The 20,869-nt window shown below is 37.2% G+C and overlaps 2 protein-coding genes across 3 annotated transcripts in view; both read right to left on the bottom strand.

The window, feature by feature from the left end:
* Window positions 1–20,869, bottom strand: part of LOC131048568 (uncharacterized) — a 180,503-nt gene that overhangs the window by 12,989 nt on the left and 146,645 nt on the right. For both annotated transcript variants that reach the window (XM_057982567.2, XM_057982568.2), the window contains exon 30: window positions 14,108–14,239. In XM_057982567.2, coding sequence (XP_057838550.1) covers window positions 14,108–14,239 — 132 coding nt within the window. The remainder of the gene's footprint in view (window positions 1–14,107; window positions 14,240–20,869) is intronic.
* Window positions 14,993–16,991, bottom strand: LOC131874588 (uncharacterized). Its single transcript, XM_059218143.1, has 4 exons — window positions 16,396–16,991; window positions 15,952–16,287; window positions 15,746–15,818; window positions 14,993–15,643 (listed from the first exon to the last, which is right to left on the bottom strand). The coding sequence occupies exons 1-4, from the start codon at window positions 16,939–16,941 to the stop codon at window positions 15,114–15,116; spliced, it is 1,485 nt and encodes a 494-aa protein (XP_059074126.1). The 5' UTR covers window positions 16,942–16,991; the 3' UTR covers window positions 14,993–15,113.

Below are 20,869 nucleotides of genomic sequence, written 5' to 3'. Positions count from 1 at the left end.
AATGGGCTCCAAAATGACATCAAGGAAGAAAAGCCTAATTTTCAGAATTCCTCCACTTCCTAGCAAATGTGCTTCAAGACAAGTAGAAAATACAGAACCTTGATTTGGGAGAAAAATTTCAAAATTTCAAAAAAAATTCCTTCCTTAAGGAAGAAATGCACCCAAGGTGAAGAATTTCAAGGCACGAAGAAAATTGGCTAAAGTTAGAGGATTTTCTCTCTCCAGGACTCTGGTTGACAAAATTCCTTTAACATGGAAAATGATCAGTGGTCAAGAAAATCTTCCTTTAGGACGAAGTGTGCACATAATTTGTCCTTAAGGACTAAATCTCTCTAGAAAGATTTTCTCTCTCCTCGAATTTCTAGGCGTACAAGAGTCCTTCAAAAGTGGAAAAGATTGTTAAAATTTTTCCAAGGCAAGAAAATCTTCCAAAATGTCCTTTGTGAGCCCAGAATAGAAAGATTCTTCCAAAAGATGAGTTGGCGACATGCAAAGAGAATATTCCGTATTAATGAAGCACAACCCAAAAAATTATAGTTCCTATGACAACGGGGTCCACTTGCATGTATAATCTATTGAATGCATGGTGGCGTGATGGCACATTTACTATTGATGGAATAGTTGACCAAGTGGCGGCAAAACGCATGGCAGTCGTCATATTTAATGTAATAATGAAGCATCTTTTGCCTATTGGGCAAACTTTGCATAACGGAGCATTTATTGCATGTAGCTGATTTTGGAGATGATGGAGCATTTATGACATTATGGGCTAACTTGATAGATAATGGTGTATTTAATGCACAGTGGATGCCATTTTTAGCAAGCAGGAATTTATTGTAAGTGGGCATGATGGTCATTTAATGTTTATTCCCACCTTGTTGCATCATGTGTGTGGGATCTTTTGGGTCGAACCCTAATTAGGGTTTGCATGTAAACATGGTTGGAAGCCTATTTAAGGGGGTGACCCCTTCATTTGTAAGCAGGGAGATTTGTGTGAAATTGTTGTGATAAGTTTTTGAGATAATAACAGTGATGCATTGTTCTCTAATGGAGTTCGCTTAAGTTACTTTTCAAAACTTCAATGGTTTCAACTTCCTCACTTAGAGTAGAAGTAGAGTAGTGCTTTGATTTCAATGGAGAATGTAACGGTGTTTGATGAATTTCCACAGTTCATACTTTTTGCATCTTGTTGATTATAAGTTGCAGTGTAAAGTTAGCCTGAGCCACTAAATTTGTGCTAAGTTAGAATGTGGAAAGTCGTTCGGATTGCGCTGATTTGGGTATTCAAATGCACTTTCTCGATGTGAAAATCCTTCAACATCCTCGAAAGATTGCACTAGTTCTTGTGGAGTTGTAGTTGGCGAAGTAGAACTTGGTTTATTTGGAATTCGTCCATTAGAGCATTATCTATTGATATCACTGCCCTTAGGAGTAGATTTAGATCCTTCTAACCCTTTCCCCTTTAATTTTAGTTCATTCCAGTTCAATTCATTCGAAGTATAAGCATCACAAAACTGCTATATCCGATGATGAAGTTCCAGCCACAATAAAGAAGTGAAAGAATGATCCAAACGTAAGCCCCCTTGGATTACCAACAAACATCAAGCCAAACGAGCCTATATCCACATAAAGTCGCTAGTACGCAGTTGGAACCTTGGAGTCAATGTATGGTCTTCCTACAATCTTAGCATACATTTGATTTTGATCAAGAGGGGATAAGGTAGCCGTTGGGAAACTTTATTTTGTGTTGTGCATGGTCGCAAAACGCACATCAACACACAGTCTATTTTTTTCTTTAACATGTTTGTTTCTATTTCTTTCTCTCTCAATTCCTATCTTATTTTGGCAACTTCAAGTCTCCATTCTTCCCCTGCATGTTGCCTTATCCTTTCCTCCTCTAGAGACAACATTTCAATTATTTATTTGGTTGTGGCAAATCCCAAGCATAGTCTTTTCCTACTCCTTTGTTATCCAACATCATAAGACTATTTTAATGCTCTATGGTTGGCTTACAATTTCCTTCTCTACCATTTGGATGGTTCCATGTTGCCCTTATGCTAAGTTATAGCACTACTTGGTCTTTCTCTCGCTACAAGCATCCCTCCTGTTCATCCATTTTTCTCCCACATTGTCTTCATATGTTCTCTCCCTATCTTCAACATTGCACATCTATTGTAGACCTTTCACTCCTCTCCCTCTACAATTTGCCTTTGTCGATTAATGTCAAACTTCTACCTATTGACTCTCAACTAACCTCTGATTCTTCTTTGAAAGTCTCTAATCCCTCTCCTTCACCCTAATCTTCTAGAAGGTAGTTCTGCCAATTCTCTAATCTGCGAGATGGTCAAATTTTGGAAGATAAGCATGTTGAGCTTACCAATCTCTACAAATTTATTGCCTTAAATCTCCAAATATCCAATTAAGTTACAAAGGATAAAGGAATGCAATTTTTCATGAGCATTGGAAGCAGTGTTATTGGACTCAATCTAGACTCGACAAGCTGATTTTTAACTCAGACTCAATGCCCAGACTCGACGTAGACTTAGCAAAGACACGACGAATTGAAAAAATCAAGAAATTTAGATATTTTTATGGATTTAAAACATGTTTCATGCACCCTTTAACAAATAAACTTTAAAGACACAATAACCTCATTAAATAGAAGCTACTTTGATCACATACACAAAGTATATATTGATCACATAAGTAAAAATGCAAATTTTACCTGAAGGAAATGACACATCTAGATATATAAATATTGTCAAATGTATACAAGACTCATGGAATATGAAATCCATGGCATCAAAACTAAAAATATAAGTCTATGGCTCAAAGGAGTCTACATTACTCATCCCAACATCTCAACAAGTTATGCATAAGTGTCCAAGATAGGTCTTCGATGATGATGTAGCCATGATATTTTCTTGTGTCTTAGTGACTGGTGTGAATATTCAAGTGAGGAATTTTTAAGTTTTCTTGAAGTCATCAAGATTGAATGTTTTGTTGTCAAGCTCATTCACAAAGAGGAACAGCTATGCAAAAAGGTAAATAATTATGTTCTAGTTTGACCTTAGCTAGGATATTAATAGATGGAATTGTTCTATGAGTTGTCTGTGCAGAGCATTATGATACATTTATGCATTATGAAAATTTAAATTTCTTGCCAACTATGACTTAACTTGTATTCAGCGCTACAATGATTGTAACATGCCAACTTTGCCTATGGCAATCCTTGTATACTAATCAGGTTGTCCAATGTATGAAACAAGATAATCCTTGATTGTGGCTTTGACTATGAAGATGCAGAGATTTACAACAAGGGATATGTACTTTGTAGATTTTATGATCTTTTAAAGATATTGATTGTGGTCATAGGTTCAAATCCCTAACTCCAACCACCACATGAGTAGAGGAAACTCATGGCTAGAGGTTACAGGGGCCAAGAAATTTGGGCCTGCTATATGGGTCTAGGCTAGTGCGAATTCCTCCATACTAGAAATAAATATAAATAAACATATATATAATGCTTTTATTTTATTAACTAAAACGGCTATTTCAAAGAGCCCCAACCCTTTTACAAAGCTACTTAAAAATGAGATAAGCATCACTCAGAGGCCATAACTACAACAATGTTGCTAGAACAAACAATGGAACAACAATTCCACAACATGAAAAACAACAACATACAAATTAGCAAAGCTAATAACTCTTTACATCAAATGAAACCATAGAAACACATCTGTAATCTCTTGACTTATGAAGTTGGAACCAAGTGTAGGGAAACCACACCTCCTATAGACCACAATCCAAGAGTCAAAAACTCCAACTGCGAGGCACTTCAAAGTTGCATTAGGATCAACATTATCAAAATCAACACACTAAGGAGTGCCAAAAGCAAGAAGAGGAACATCCACCATAATGGCACTTTCAAGATCAATAGAAATGCATTATTTGGCATAGATTAAGTAATGTTCCTTAGACAAATTGTATCTAAGGGGATGATAACAGATCCAATAGTTGAGGCAATCCAATCATTCTTTGGATGAAAAAAAAAGTTAAAAGGTTCATTCCTAACTTTGCAAAAAGAAACAAAAGCCATTTCCAAAGTGCCAAAGAAGGGACAATCATCGAGTTAGGACAAGCAATCAGGTGATTTCTTTGTAGAGATTAAGGAAGCATCAAAGGCAGTGTAGGAAATCTGAGTTATGTCGTCATTGATGTCAAACTTGTTGGTCTGGATGTCGTCTAGTCTGGATATAGTCTTGTGTCATGCAAACTACTGTTGGTGACAATTGGTGACAGGTGAGCTGTTATAATGTTATCATGCAAGAATATGAAGGTTTCTCTATTTTGTATTGTTGATTAAGAAAGTCGGAAATGCAAGTATAGGAAGGTTTCTCTATTTTGTACTATTCATTAAGGGAATCAGAAATTGGTGTCTCAGTTGAGTTTGTTGTGGAAGATGATCAGAGATGTATGATGTCAATATGTGCTACTTGGTGTTGTTGTTGAGTTTGATTGGTACCTAGTTGAGGTTGTGCTAACATTGATGTTACAGTAAGTTATATAAAGTTGTTGCAGATGTTCAGTGGTATATTTGGTCTTGTATTGAGTGTTCAGATGTAATGTCCCCACTTTGAAATAGAATTTAATCATTTAATGGTAAATAATAATAATAATAATAATAAAATTGAAATTCAAATGAATAAAAATTAAATTAAATTAAAATTAAAATATAAAAGAATATAATTAAATATAATTAAAATTTAATTAAGTTTATGAATGGTCAAAAGACATGGAATGAAAAGTTGCAACTCCCTCAAACATGGGATATAAAAGGGAGAAGAGATCCTCATTTGAGAGGGGCTAATTTTGGGAATCAGAAGTGCAGATCTGATTAATATAAGAAGTGCAGATCTGACTGTGAAAGGTTGTGTCCCTTTCAAAGGCAGATATAATGAAGAGTTGCACTCTTTCAAAGGGTGCTAATTGTGAAAGGGTGTGTCTCTTGCCAAAGGGCATATATGATGGAGAGGTGTGACCCCTCCCTAGAACTGAGAGATATAAAGGAAAGAAATCAAAAGCAATTAGTGACATCACCATCGATCAGATCAGATCAGAACTGTTATGAAGTTACAGGCTGTCTCCATACTCAAACAAAGGCACGAATGAGACTGAAGGAGGAAAACAAAAAAGAAAGCAGATTGAACTCACAGCAAATAAAAAATTCTTTGTCATATCAGTGTTTAAGATGTTAAGACACTCTGGTACGTGATCCTGTGCACAATATTCCTACAGCACTCTCTGCATACTATTGTCTGATAACAGTCCACTGTTATGTACATTTACACAGCATATTTTAGAGTTGCTTATGGTTATGGTTGCTGAGTTTTATTGTTTATCTACACGTTTCATTTAGAATCGGCTTTGGAAAACGAGGGTTTGGGGGCAGCGCCCCCAAGTTGGGGTCAAGGGGCAGCAATGCCCCTTAGCCCCCAAAAAAGTCACTTTTTTTTTTAAATTTTAATTTTAATTTTTAAACATTGCATATACTTGGGGGCGATGGGAGACGTCTGGGCGTCTCCCCGTCCTTCGAGAGGCGTCTGCACGTCTCTTGAAGGACGAGGAGACTACCAGTTTGGAGACACGGAGACACGGGGCCATCTCCCCGTCTCTGGTGGCGCTAGGGTGGTGGTGGCGGGACGGCAGGGGACGTCGCGTTCCCGTCCCCCCGTCTCCGAGACACGGCCAAAAAGGGGGGGGGGGGGGCACGTTCCCGTGGAACACTGTCATCAAACCAAGCATTTTCTAGAAAAGAACTTGTTTTCTTTTTCCTAAATTTTGCTGATAGCATCTTTCAAGAATCTCTTCAATCATGCTTGTGATTCATGGGTTATGAATCCCTTCTTACACTTTTCCTTATTTTGCATTATTTGTTTCAAAGCTTCTATGAAGGTAAAGCGGTTACCTTGGGTTAGTAATACATTTCCTTTTACCAAGTGTGATGATTATGTTGATCTACTATCAAACGTTGATTAGTTTTTGGCCAAAGCAGATTAGTACAAAATGGGCTGTGAACTGATTTTAGCTCCACAGGAAAAGCTTCTATTGTTATCTTTGTTATCCTGCCGATCAAGCTTTGTGAGAAAATGACAACATCAACAAAACTCACACCACTATAGCTTTTACATGTGAAATTACCAGATTTCTTCCACCTAACCATACCATTACATACAAGCAAGCCATATGTGCCAAATGAGGTTAGTGATTCTTCACCAAAATAATTAGTAGCCCCACTATCTTCTAAATATCTGGTTCACTAATAGTTTTCCAGTTGCTTCAACCATAAAGGATTGTTATTCTCCTTGTTCCTCAAATGTTTGGATTTCTCATTTGCAGTCCTAGCATTGAAATCGCCAATAAGAATGACTTCCCCATATAGAGAGTACACTAATATATCTTTTTTTAAGGCTGCAAAACGGTCCTTTCAATCTAACCCTCTATTTTTTGTAGGTTTTTGAAGTTTGTGGACCAAAATAGCAAGTTACAGTTCTGATGTGCCTTCTGTTTTCTGTTATTCTAACCCAGATATATTGCTTATTTGTCCCAATTCTTTCCAACAAAATGTTCGTGCCCAAGTTTTTGCTTACTAATACCATGATACCTCCATATCCTTTGCCATTTCTTGTTGCTTCATTCCAAATTGCCAATTTCATATAACCTTCAAATAAAGGATTCTTGCAACCATTGTACTCGTGTTTCCATGAGAGACATTATGTCCTTTCCATCTGCAAAAGGCCCTAAGCAAGGACCCCTACTCCAAGAGCACACTCTATAATTCCAACACACCAAGTCTAGGTGCTCCTGGATTAGGCCTAACTGCTATTTAACTTGCAGTCGATGACTCAGTTAGCAACCTCACCTCACTTTAGCCATGCATGCTTTGATTCCTCTCTTGCTTGCCCTAATTCTGCTGCCCTTTCTTTATTGCCTCCCTGCTATCCTGTGGTGTTTTAAGGCATGGAACTTGTACTAATAGCTTTACCATTTTGTAAACACACCCATTTGCCCTCATTCCTTGCTGCTCTTACTTTATACAATTCTCCCCTTCAGGCCTCTTCTTGCATTGGTGTTAGGTCCTTGTTTTGGAAGAAATGGGAACCTTTCAAGAGACCTCTTTTTCTTAAAAGTTGTTTCCTGCCATCATGACAACTTTCATAGGTCTATTACTTTCTTCCTTTATCTTTCCCACTCTCCTCACATGATAAATTTCCCATTACCATTATAACTTGTCTCTAAGAAAGTCATTGGTAAGATTGAGTGTGTTTTCAATTTCTCCATAATCTCTCACTACCCTAATAATTAAACTTTTTATCCCTCTCATTCCTTGCTTTGTTTTCTCTTGTGATTTGTGGTACTTTGTGTTTGCTTCCAATGTCTTATCTTTTGGCCCTTTCACAACCTGCGCTCCTAATTTTGTTGCATTTAAAAAAGTTAGCTGTGATAGTTTCTTTCATATTTATGCCAGGAGTATTTGCTCGGTGTGGTATTTGCATTTGATCTCTTGTACCCTTCAGATTTGTCATGTCTATGACTGTTTTTGTGGGTTCTTGCATGAGTCCCCAAGCTCGTTTAATGATTTGAAGCTCATGTTTCCCTGCTCTTATTGTTTCTTATGGTATTGCTGCCTGTTCCTTTAAAACTTTGTCATGCTCTTCTAGAGATTAATTCGTTGTAATGAGACTCAAAGCTTGCAGCTGTTTCCTTTTTCCCCAGTTTCCAAACTTTCCAACCTTCCCTTGAAATTCAATAGCTCCTTCACCCTACTTTTGACACTTAGTAGCTTTTGAACATATATGTTTGGTGACCATGTATGAGGAATTGATGTGGGGCTAAAAGATTCTTCTATTTCCCTTGGCCTCCATTCCCATTTATCTCCAAACTTTGCAACACAATCTTGATTTTCTGAAATTTTTCAGTAGCTTTCTTCCTATCGGCCAATTTTCTTAAAATTTTATTTTTAACCTGAGAAAACCTCTGTTTTATTACTCTTCTGTATTACTTTGCATTGACTCAAACCCACTTCCCATTTTATCCTGTAATGCAAGTTTTGCTTGCCCTAGACAGTTTTTCCCTAAGTGATGTGAACCTTGCCAACCTATGTCTGTTTGAATTTATTCCATAAGTTTCAAAAAGTTTTATTTATGATATTGTGTTTGCCAATGTGTTGCCCTCCATCACCCAGACCTTTTCACAAAGAAATGAAAAATAAAATAAATCAAGTAAATAAATATACATAAAAATTTAAGAAAACAAAACTTTTGTTTGCCCAAAACCCTACATAGGACCCCACATTTTCAAATGATAACCAATGAATTACAAAGGAGCGAAAGACTCCTTAAGTAGAGATTACACATGATGTTTCTTAAACAGAAACGATTGAGAACAAGAAATAAAAAAAAAGTTACTAAAACAAACTAAACAACTAAAATGACCACTGCAAGCTAAATATAACAATATAGATTTAATACCCTCCCTTAATGGTCACTCTACTAGCTACACCAAGTTGGCCCAGACTCAAGGACTTGGTAAGAATGTTTGCAGTATGATTCTCAGTTGGAACATATTGCAACATCACTGATCCATTTTCAACATTTTGTCGTATGAAGTGACAATGGAGCTCTACATGCTTTGTACGCTCGTGAAAGACTGGATTCTTGGCAAGCTTTAGCACCCCTTGATTATCACAAAACAAGGCCAGAGGCCCTACTTGAGACATTATTCAAGTCAAAAAGCGTCCTTTGAGCCATATTGCCTCATATGTTGCTTTAACAGTTTCGCGATACTCTACTTTTGTCAAGGAAAGAGCTACTACCTACTGCTTCTTACTGATCCATGTGACTACACCCATACCAAGACTGAAAGCATACGTAGAAGTAGACTTTCTTTCATCAACAAAACCTGCCCAATCTAAATTTGTGAAACCAATCAGCCAAAGATCTTTCTTCTGCTATACAAAATACCAAAGTTAGGTGTGTTTTTCACATATCTCAATACTCGCTTTGCTGCAACCCATTATTCAACTTTAGGGGCAGTCATGAAATGAAAGATGTAACTCACAACACAACTTAGATTAGTTCTAGTGGCAGTAAGATAGATGAGGCTGCCAGCCAGTTGCCAGAAAGATGACTTATTAACCATTGGTGAGTCTCATTTGGCTGAAAGTTACAACCCTTTTTCCATAGGCGTAGATACGATTTTGCAATTCATCATCTTGAACTTGTCGAGCAAACTCCTAGCATATTTAGATTGAGAAATGAAATTACTGCCACCCGTCTGCCAAACTTCTACACCTAGACAATAATGTAGAAGGCCCAAATCTATCATATCAAACACCTGACACAAATACAATTTGATTTGCTCAAGAAATTGTGCCTCGCAACTAGTAAAGATGATATCATGCCCATAGATGACAAGAAGAATGATGTGACTACTAGTGCTCTTGATATATAAATTGGGATCTAAAGGACTCCTCTAAAAGCCCTATGCATCCAAATATTTGTCAATTTTTATGTACCATGCCTTGGGGCATGCTTTAGGCCATAAAGAGCCTTTACCAGTCTGCATACCTAGTGCTCTTTGCTTGCAACCTTGAAACATTGAGACTCTCGCATGTAGACCTCTTCCTCCAAATCTCCATTGAGGAAGGCACTCTTCACGTCCATTTGATGGACTTTCCAGCCAAACTAAGCTGCAATAGCTAGAACAAGTTGGATGATGCTCATCTTTGTTGTAGAAGCAAAGGTCTCCTCATAGTCAATGCCTTCTCTCTACGAGAATCCTTTAGCCACCAACCGAGCTTTGTATTTATCAAGAGTTCCATCAGCTTCGTACTTGACCTTGTACACCCATTTGTAGCCAATGGGTTTCTTCCCTGGTGGAAGATCTGACATAACCCAAGTTTGTTCTTCAAAAGACTATGATGTCCAGATTCCATACCCTTTTCCCATTCACGTTTACCACATTTTGAATGTTGGCCATAAGAGAAAAGTTCATTGTACTCTGCTTGCTCTTGCCTCTGGATAATCTACCCTCAACTAGTTCATTATCCTAAACATCACCAATGGGCTTTTCCCACCACTTAGACCGTAGAGTAGAAACATCTTCTTTCAAATCAGGATGATCATCATGAATTCGGCTACTTGAAATGAAATCATTTGGATGTTGACCTATGTTAAACTGAGGGAAATCTACTACTATAGATTCATGCCTAGGAGATTCCACAAGTTTGGAATCGTTAGAATTTCTCCCTTCAGGTGGAGCTAATGGAAGCCTAACACCCAAATCTTTAGCCAACAGAGGCTGATCTTTAGGACTCTTGATCGAAGAAGAGAGCTGAAAGGGCCCACCTTTTTCATCAAATACAACATCTGTACTAAGACGATCAGTGTCCACATCAATTAGTTGATAGGCCTTATGATTGTCACTATATCCTATAAGCGTCAAGTTTTGACTTTTGGAATCCAATTTGGCCCTCTTAGCATCTAGAATCCAAAGGTATGCGATCAAACCAAAAACCTTGAGATGGCTGATTTTTGGTTTCCACCTAGACCAAGCTTCCTCTAGGGTCATCTTCTTGATGACCTATGTGGGAGATTGGTTAAGAAGGTACACAATAGCATACACTGCCTCAACCCAAAACATCTTTGGAACATTTCTATTCTCCAACATACAACGAGCCATTTGTTGGCATAACTGATGAAGATAATGATGGGGAGATTGTTGGCATATGGAGATGATGATGAGATGAGAAGATGACCGGTAAAGTTATTGTTGGCATAACTTGTAAAGTTGATGGAGATTGTTGGCTAGATGATGATGATATAGTTGTAAGTTGTTTGATGACTTTATTTGTGTTGTCATTGTTGGCAACCATGTTTGTTGAGTCATCTAAGTCATCTAGGCCTACCGGTATAACCTAACCGATAGAGGAATGTGTTAGACATTAAAACTGCTAAGTTATTGTAAACCGGTAAACAAGAACAAAGCGATGATCAAGTGACTAGTACGAACGATCGGTGAAGAGTTAGATGTTGTGGTTTCGAACATATGTTTATGACATTGGCATGAGTTTGTGATTGCAACCGCATCAGCAGATTTGGTATATTGAGTGAGTTATGATTGACTGTTGTGAACTCTATGAAGAAGAATGTATACCGGTAACAAATCTTTAACCGATAATGATTTAAGGTTTGGTCGTGGATCTTATCATGATCATAACTTAGTGATGACGTGTCAGAAACCGTGTGTAATGATAAAATGGTGTTTGAGCATGTACAAAGATCGGATTTCTTGGGAAACAACAGAGTGCTTAGTAGAATGTGACAAGGGTTTGATTGCTTATCAAATCAATGTGCGGTGATGTGCAGTGATCATTCAACTATGGAAATTGTCTAGAAATTTGTTGTAATGATCTGTAATGTAAATTCATTGTATTTTGAATGTAGTTAGGGTTATGTAGCCGACCTAACTGAAAAGTGTATTTAGGGCTAGTTGGAGAAGAGATTTTGTGTCAGTGATTTGAGAACAAGTTGTTGACGAACTAGATTGAAGTGTCTGCATGTGTGTAGCAGAATTGTGCTGAAAAAGATCTGTACTAGCAAGCAAGGAAGTGTTGTGATCAAATCATTTGCCCTGTTGTTCCCTAATCATTACAACAGTTTGAAATCCCTTAACCGAGTAGATCCTACCAAGTCTTCTATTGTAAATCCCTTGACCGGATGGCTCATTAACTTGAGTTCAAAATCCTCTAACAAGGTTACTCCTAACAAGGTTACTCCTAACAAGGTAGAGCTCCTAACAGGGCTGAGGCAAATCCCTTAACCAGGTGACTCCTAACAGGGTCTGCTCTTAACCGGGCATATTGTAAGCTCCTAACCGAGCTAGGCCTTTAATCGGGCGCATTCCGAAAGAGTGCAAATATTTTTGCTAAGAGGACTTGCCTTTGCATTTGTCTTTAGCAATAAATGTTTGTTCCACATTGACTATCTCATTGTTGCTCCCAAAACTACTTCCATCGATCCTACTGCAAGAGCTTGTTGCACAATTCATCAAACTTTTGATCAACATTAGTATGGGTGATGTTGAGAGTTTCAATGAAGTGCTCATAGGATCATGGTAAGCTTTTCAACGTGATAACCACCATATCCTCTTCTTCCATCTTGAGACCAAAGGCCTCCAATTTATCATGAACATCCTAGATCATCATTAAATGATCCTACAAAGACATCTTATCATCCATCATAATTGAGAACATATTTTGAAGGAAAAAAGCTTGGTCTTGGTCAGAGGTCTCATGTAGATTCTTCAGGTGTTCCAAATCTCTGCAATAGTCTTGCCAAAAAATATTTCTGGAAGCATCTCATCAGTGACAAAAAAACTTCAGCAACATAACCGCTTCATGATCAACACTCATCAAACTTGTCCTTGTTTATAGCTGCAACTGTGGGACACACATCATTAACAAGAACGATCTAATCTAAACACCCATACTCGAAAATGGTGAGCATCCTCTATTCCCTGGTATTATAATTTTTACTGTTGATTTTTTGGCTGCTTTCCAACATGATGTTGGCCAATGACACTATCCACCTAATGTAATTTTTATCATTAAATCTTTATGCAAAAAACAGTGAAACAGTCACGTGGAATAATGCCCCATTTGCGACTAGAAAACCCACAATTTTTTTATAAATCGTTCAAAAAAAATTAACAACAATGTTGTGCATTTTTTTTTAAATTCCGTGATTTTGGAGGGTGCCGTGATCAGAAATAAGACCTAGAAAAGAACCCACAATTTTTGAAAGAAATCGTGCAAAAATAAACACCACAGATGTCATGCAATTTTGGAAGAAGAAATCCACAATTTCTAAAATGTAATACTACCATGTTGTTTGCATAAACAAAGCCTGCGAAAAATCCCCATAAATAAAATTGCGATTTTGCTCAAAGATTGACACAATTTTCAGAAGTGAAAAAAAAAAACAGATCCCACGATTTTTTTTTTAAAAATCGTTCAAAAACTCCTAAAACTTCTCACAACACTTTCAGGAAAGAAAATCACGAGTTTTGAAAGACAAATCGCCAAAAAACTCTTAGAGAAATCTCTGCTCATATACAATGAAAAGATAATCAATTAATTAGAAAGGAGCAGAAGACTCCTTAAATAGAGATGACACATGATGTTTATAAAACAGAAACGATAGAGAATAAGAAATAAAAGAAAGTTACTAAAAACAAACTAAACAACTAAAATGAACATTACAAGTTAAATATAACCATATTACTTTAATACATTCAGCCAAACCCACCTCCTTTCACAGAAATCAAACTTTCACTACAAAATCTGCTACTATGTTTGGCACTACCAAACAAAATCCCTATATGTTTGAACCCTTTGTCTATCTCCAATATTATTGTAAACCTGTTCAAAACCTTTGCCAATTTCGTACTTACTGACTTTCCACTACACAAATAAAAATAAATATTCCTATTTGGTCTTTCAGTAACATACTATCATCATTTGGAGCTGCCTGTATGTGATGAAAATAACTTGTAATTAATTAATATTTATATGCTTTAAAAGTTCATTTAGATAAGGGTGCAAAGAAAATAATGTAGTTCCTTCAAAAATCTCTATACATAATGTTTTTTTTCAAATTCCTAAGTTTGTGTTCAGTTTGAGTCCAAATTTAAAATTAAGCCTACCAACTTTGAGTTTTGCTACCATAATTTCTACATCAAAAAAATCATTTTTCCTAGTTAAGATTTAACTAGGATTTAAATTCTGTTTTTCTTTTGTGGACTAAACAAGATTCATTCATAATTTCTATATTAAAAAATCACATTTTCCTAGTTAGATTAAATTCTTTTTGTTGCCAACAATAAGCTAGTCTGTTATTCAATCTAGGTGAAACATTAAAATATTTTCAATCGACTATCTTAGATGCTACTTTATATGTTCAATTAGATTCTTTTAGATACTTGTAATATTCTTCAAATGGCAAAGCACAATCACAATGAGAAATCAGTTTATAGATATCCATACCTGTATAGCAACACGAGCAGAAAATTTCACAAGCTCTTCTTCCGTTAGCTTCTCGGAGGCACTTTTTCCTCGCCCAGGCTTTGGAATGCTTTTCAATTTATGTCTTGCTGTGAGCCCATCCTCAAAATGCATCTGGATAAAAGAGGTTAATGCAAAAATAAGTTAAGAATTAAAAAAACTAAAAATTAAAAATTACATTAAATTTCCACGTTTATACATTGAACTCTTTTACAAGTCCATGCTATAGGTTATCAAAAAGCATTATAGAGCTATTTAAGATCCAAGATAATTCAAAATTGTGAAAAGGAAATCTATGTTCCTTTCATTGAAGCAGATCCTCCTAGAAAATGATTTCACATTCAAGATACTAAAACCATAGTCAATGCATATCTTCCACTGCGCCACGCAAATAATTAGCTTATTGATATTTTATGTTATTTTAGCACTTGTTTTGTGTTTCCCGATCAAAAATAAATTATATATAAAAACCACACCATAGGCTATAAAAAAGCATTATAGAGGTATCTAAGATCCAAAATACTTCTAAATTGTCAAAAGTAAATCTATGTTCCTTTGACAGCCCACACTATAGGCTATCAAAAAGCATAGTTGAAAATCTCGGACTCGCCTCGGACTCGGCAAACCAAAATTTTGGACTCGGACTCGGACTCGTGAAAGACTCGCGAAAGACTCGGCAAAGACTCGGCAAAAAAAAAAAACCGTAGTTTTACAAAAAAACATAAAGAAATTAATGCATTTAAAGAACATAAGTGCCATAATTGAAACATTACACATGTCATATGATCTACAAAGTACAAACACGCAATATTTGAAATTTCATCATTCATGGCAGCATATTCAAGTTTCAAGTTTCAACTCTAAAATGTATAATACTATAATGGCAGCATAAGTATATAAATGTTCACAAAATTACATATAATGATATGTCCAAGTCCAACTGCAAATGTGAAAAACAGCAATGTGAATGAACAAACCAAAGAGAAGACTACATCTTCCTCTTTGTATTTTTCCTAATATAGCTCAATTTTTCAGGCCTTGAGCTAGAAGTAGTAGGAGTGGGTGTTGTGGTATCTAAATGGTGAGATGATTCTTCTTCAAAGTCATAGTCCTCATCATCATCCTCATCTTCGTCCTCATCTTCATCCAATCTTGCTCCTTCTGCATCTTGTGCTGCTCCTCTCTCTATTTCTGCAATTTCTTCTTCGGTAAGGAGGACATCATCACCATCATTTTGTTCATTCATGGTCCAATCACCATATGGATCAATTTCATCCAAGTCAATGGCCTCATGTGAAACACCCTCCACCTGTCTAACTCGAAGGCGAAGGTTGTACCGAACAAATACTAGATCATTGAGCCGCTTTTGTGACAATCTATTTCTCTTCTTTGTGTGAATGCTTTCAAAGACACTCCAATTTCGTTCACACCCAGAAGCACTGCATGGCTGAGACAAAACACGGATAGCTATCTTTTGAAGATTAGGCGTGCCGGCACCATAATTCTCCCACCATAAATCTACAAAAAACATTTAGAAATATTAGAATTGAGAAAAAAATGTAACAATCAAGTTTGTAGATTTTTTCTTGCACTATTGAACTAAGTTACTAAATGTTTTACCTGGTTGTTGTTTTCCTCTCCTATCAATTGCTAGTTGTGATGAGAAGAGTCTCCCCTCTGCACTTTTGTAGATCTTGAACAATGGAATGAACATTTCCAAATTCAGAAATAGATACTAGATAGTCAAAGTGTCAAACTCAAATTCAATAATGAACATTTCCGAATTCATAAATAAAGATAGAGCAATTGCAAATGTCAAATCTCACCTCCAACTCATCAAGAACCTTGTCTCTCAACTCAGGATCAGGTGTCATCTTATCAATGCATGTAATAACACCTGCCATGACCTCCTCATCAGCCCTAAATGAATCAGAGAAGTAGAATTTCGGGTTCAAAAAGTAGGCGAAGGCATGTATCGGTTGGTGGAGTTGGTTTGTCCACCTACGATCAATGATGCGCCAAAAGATTTCACATTTTCTTGCATTTCCACGATAGTAATGTGAAATGGCCTCTTTGGCCCTATCCATGGCCTCATAAATGAAACCCATTGGCATGCCCTCTCCATCCACCATACGAAGAACCCTCACCAAAGGTTCTGTCACCTAAAAAAATTAAAACAAATTTTAAATTAATACAAAATCAACCCCTAAAAAATAAAATCAGCAAATAGACAAGATTGTATAAACTTTACTTTTGTGTTTGTTACTTACCGTAGTCAACTCCTCTCCACTTTTATTGAACCCATCATCAAAAACAATGGTCACAATCTTCTCTGGTTCAGGTCTTTTGGAGTATGCAGACCCCAACCAAGCATCTGACACAAACATTTGCTTAAGATGAGGAATGGCACTAAGAATGCTCTGCAAAGTGATGAAGTGGCTAGCAAATCGTGTCACTCCAGGTCGCACAAGGTCCTTGCCATTTGTGTATTTTCTCATCAAAGCAAGCACCCAAGTATGGTTGTAGATGAATTTGGTGACACTTTTTGCATCTTCAACCACCTTCTTCACCCATCCAATCTTCCCAATGTCCTCTAGCACCAAGTCCAAGCAATGTGCAGCACAAGGACTCCATGTAATCGAAGGATGCCTCTGCATAAGCATTCTACCTGCAGATACATATGCAGCTGCGTTGTCCGTGATAATTTGGACAACATTCTCAACTCCAACTTCCCGAACCACACCATCCAACAGATTACACAAAGTCTCTGCATTTTTTATTTCATTTGAGGCATCAACAGACTTTATGAATACCATTGCACCATTTGAAGCCACCAAGAAGTTGAGAAGAGTCCTATTCCGTCCATCTGTCCATCCATCAGATAAAATGCTGCATCCTTTTCTCTTCCAATACCTTTTCTAATCATCAACCACACCTTCTGTATTTTTCACAGCTTTCTCTAGCAATGGCCCACTGAAGTCATGACCTGTTGGGGCCTTAAACCCCTTACCCGCCACTGTACATGCATTAACAAAACTTTCCCAATACACATTGTTTGCTGCATTGAAAGATAGATTATTGTAAAACCAAAAGTTTGAAGCTGCTATCCGTGCTTGTTCATGCTTCTCTTTATTCCATCCTGTACCTTCAAGTGAAGGTTGTGCACCTGGAACATTGCGTGGTACAAAAAAATTAGGGTCTGATCTAACAGGAGTGCCACTAGCCTCACCCTCATTGTCACCAAAAGATGAAAGTGACTGACGACCCCGACTATGACCAATGGGACCCGAAGTGGACAATGTGGGATTCATTGCAGCTGCTATGGCTTCTCTTGTTTTTTGCCTTTCTTCCTTATGCATATCATTCTCAGCAAGAATGGCCTTCATCTCTCTAATAATTTCAGGAGTTGATTTGGGGCATGCCTCCACACCATATCCAGGTATTTGTGCAAGGTGGTATTTTAATCTATTGATTCCACCAGTCATCCATCTTGTGCATTTGGTGCAAGTGACCTCCCCCTTTTTGCTTCCTGCAATCCCATATTTCCAAGCTTTATCTCTTTGTCTTCCTGACCTTGGGGTTGCCCTTGGAGTTGAACTTGCCATTGCTGATTTAACATGAAAAAAAAAAATCAGCAGGGTTTTATGGAAAATCAACAAAAAAAATGACAATGAATCATTTGGGAAAAATAGCATTCAAAAACAAGAAAAAAAAAAGAGGAAATAACTTAGGAAAGAAAATAGAAAAAAATTTGGCAGCATATCCCCTTGTTTTTCAAGATTTTTTTCAGTTTCAAAACAATGAAATGATTCAAATGAAAAAAAAAAAGAAAGAGAAAAATCCTTACCTAGATCTCTCTTGCTCATTTTTCCTTCTTCCCTCTACTCCTCCAAACCCTTCTAACCTGCTCCAGCCAAAAAAAACCCAAATTGAAGTCAAAAAATGAAAAAAAAAAGTGGTTTTAACCCCCACGGGCGCGTTTTTTCTAGGCCGGCGAGTCCCTGTGAAAGACTCGCGAGTCCGAGCGAAAGACTCGCGCGAGTCTTTGCGAAAGACTCGCGAGTCCGAGCGAAAGACTCGCGCGAGTCTTTGCGAAAGACTCGCGAGTCTTTGCGCAGGGACTCGCCTGGACTCGCCACGCGAGTCCTAGGCGAGTCGACTCGGCTCGCCAAAGGACTCGCGAGTCCGTGGCGAGTCCGAGGCGAGTCAAAGAGTTTTAAAACTATGTCAAAAAGCATTATAGCACTCATTAAGATCCAAGATACTTCTAAATCGTCAAAGGGAAATCTATGCTCCTTATACAAGTCCACGCCATAGGTTATCAAAAAGCATTATAGAACTATTTAGGATACTTCGAAATTGTCAAAGAGAAATCTCTGTTCCTTTTATCAAGGCACATCCTCCTAGAACAAGATTTCACATTCAAGATGCTAAAACCATAGCCAAAGCATATCTTCCACTGCATGATGCAAATCATTAGCTTATTGGTATTTTATGTTATTTTAGTAGTTGTTTTGTGTTCCCTGATCATAAATACACTATATATCAAAAGCCCATTAAAGCATTACCTGCTGAAAACATGCCTTCACAATTGTAGCCTCCTACCAACACTTATATCATATTTCAATAACAGTAAAATACAAATCAGCTTCATACTAAATACAAGAAAATATTATGAACAAAATTACAAATAATATCAGAACTATATTAATAGGAAACAACAACCAAAGATATGAGCACTGATGAATATAAAATTGTCACAGAGATAGGCTATATAGATAACATCATTGATTAATCTCATTAAACTTATTTATAATACTTATGGCTTAATCTAAGGATGAGCATAACACGTATGATAAGCTCATGTATATTTGGGGAATAAAATGGAATATAAAATAATTAGGATTTTAACCCTATCCTATTATAGTTATACAAATAGATAGTTTTAGGAGGAAATTATAATAGATGAATAATCTACTTCAGACAAGAGACTTGGGTGGAGGCTAAATTCTTTAGATGTCTCATTGAAACTCAGTTAACATGTTAGAATTTTAGTTAAGCATATAAAAATTAGGTAACCAAATAATTAGTGAAGCTTCTGCATGTAGACTCATCTTCTCTCTTCAGCCTTCTTTCTTTATAAAGGGCTAACAGTAACCGTTTCAAGAGTTGGAATATAAGATATTCAGAATTATGTACCAGTTTTTTATGAAGATTGATTATCTTCACCAGTTGGGAGTTGCTCACCTCAGACCTTGGGCTATTCCAGAAAGTCTAGAATAGAACTATTCCTCTCAATGTTCTCCTTTTCTACTTTTGCGACATGATAATGATCCAGATTAATAATAGTCTTCTTGAAATGCATGTATTGAAAAACAAATTGTCTATTTTAGTTTAGATTGCAGAAAGGATCATTACTATAGTACCAAAGCCTTGATCCTACCAACCCATAAAATGGATTCAATATGTCTAGAACAAAATTTGAACAAAGTAGTAGTAGGAAAAAAATTCAGGATATGATGCAAGGGACATTTCTACCCCTGATCCGATATATAAATTGCATCAGTGAAGACCTGAGTGAAATGACCCAAACCATGCAAGTTCTAATACAAACTAGGGGCCATAGATTCTCTCCTTCCTCTTTGTTCAGATAATTAAATATTCCATATTAAATAGAGGAGATGAAGGCTCCTTACATGGAGATTACATGACGATGTTTCTAAAAAGAAACAATCAGTTAACAGAAGCTAAAAATAGCGACAACCCTTCAGAAGACAATCTGCAGGTCTTTTGATCACAAACAAAAAGAAGGCTGCCCCTTATCCTCAGAACACTCTGTTGCTGTTGAGACCCTCCCTGGATCTGCAGAATGTTAATGACCAAGAGTACCAAAATCCTTCCAACCTGATGTAACCCTCACACGTGAATAGAGGTGGAAAATCCTTCACGTGTGCACCTGTTCTGACCATTTCACACATCGCCCCATTAGAATGGGGACCCCCTCTGTTTGCTTTAGGTTTTGCTTTCCCTTAGCTAGTTTTTTTTTTTTTTTCTCTGTCTGCTTTCTAGGTTTTTGAGTGAGTGAGTGATTTGCTTGGGCTGGCTAGATTAGGGCTAATCTCTAGAAGCTCGTTTAGGGTTTCTTTCAAGCTAAGTCTAGTCTTGTTTTTGGGAGTTGATTAGTCGTCTGCCTGGAACCTCAAGTTTGCCATAATGAAGCATGCCTTTCAGGAGAGTCAAGTTGGTTAGATCAAGGAGCAGGGTGAATAGGTCTCAGGTCAGGTTTGGTCTAGATTGAAGGTTTTCTTGTTAGGGTCCTGTTTGTTTCCCGGTCTAAGTCAGTTGAGCAGAGTCAATGAAACAAGGGAGTTGATTTGATCAAGATCGATGAAGAATGAAGTAAACTGAGGTAAGACCTGGCCTTGAATATCAATTTCGCTCCTGACCCTTCCAAAGGGTCCAGAGCGAAAATCATTGTAGACCTCCTTTTCTTCTCATTTTTGGCTAAGTGTTGCTTTCTAGGGCATGTTTGAGGGTGAATTGATATGTTTTGCCTGGGGATGGAGTTGATTGATTTTTGAAGAACAAGATTGTTGCCTAAAGGAGAATTTCGCTCCTGACCCTTCCAAAGAGTCCAGAGCGAAATTCATCATAAACCCTATTTCTTGCCTTGGATAGACTTGCAACCTTGTTCCTAGCTTGGAAAATGACCTAACTTTGCCTTATGAGGTGGTTTGAAACTTG

The sequence above is a fragment of the Cryptomeria japonica genome, chromosome 3, assembly GCF_030272615.1.
Source record: "Cryptomeria japonica chromosome 3, Sugi_1.0, whole genome shotgun sequence".
Lineage (NCBI taxonomy): Eukaryota > Viridiplantae > Streptophyta > Pinopsida > Cupressales > Cupressaceae > Cryptomeria > Cryptomeria japonica.
This window is presented reverse-complemented; position numbering and strand designations above follow the sequence as displayed.

What these genes read in the sequence shown, in the direction of transcription:
- LOC131874588 (XM_059218143.1), bottom strand. Translation starts at nt 16,941, where the DNA reads ATGGTATTCATAAAGTCTGTTGATGCCTCAAATGAAATAAAAAATGCA. An exon ending in GTGGAGAGGAGTTGACTACG is followed by an intron (nt 16,288 to 16,395) that starts GTAAGTAACAAA and finishes TAATTTTTTTAG; the next exon opens with GTGACAGAACCTTTGGTGAG. An exon ending in AGGTTCTTGATGAGTTGGAG is followed by an intron (nt 15,819 to 15,951) that starts GTGAGATTTGAC and finishes CCATTGTTCAAG; the next exon opens with ATCTACAAAAGTGCAGAGGG.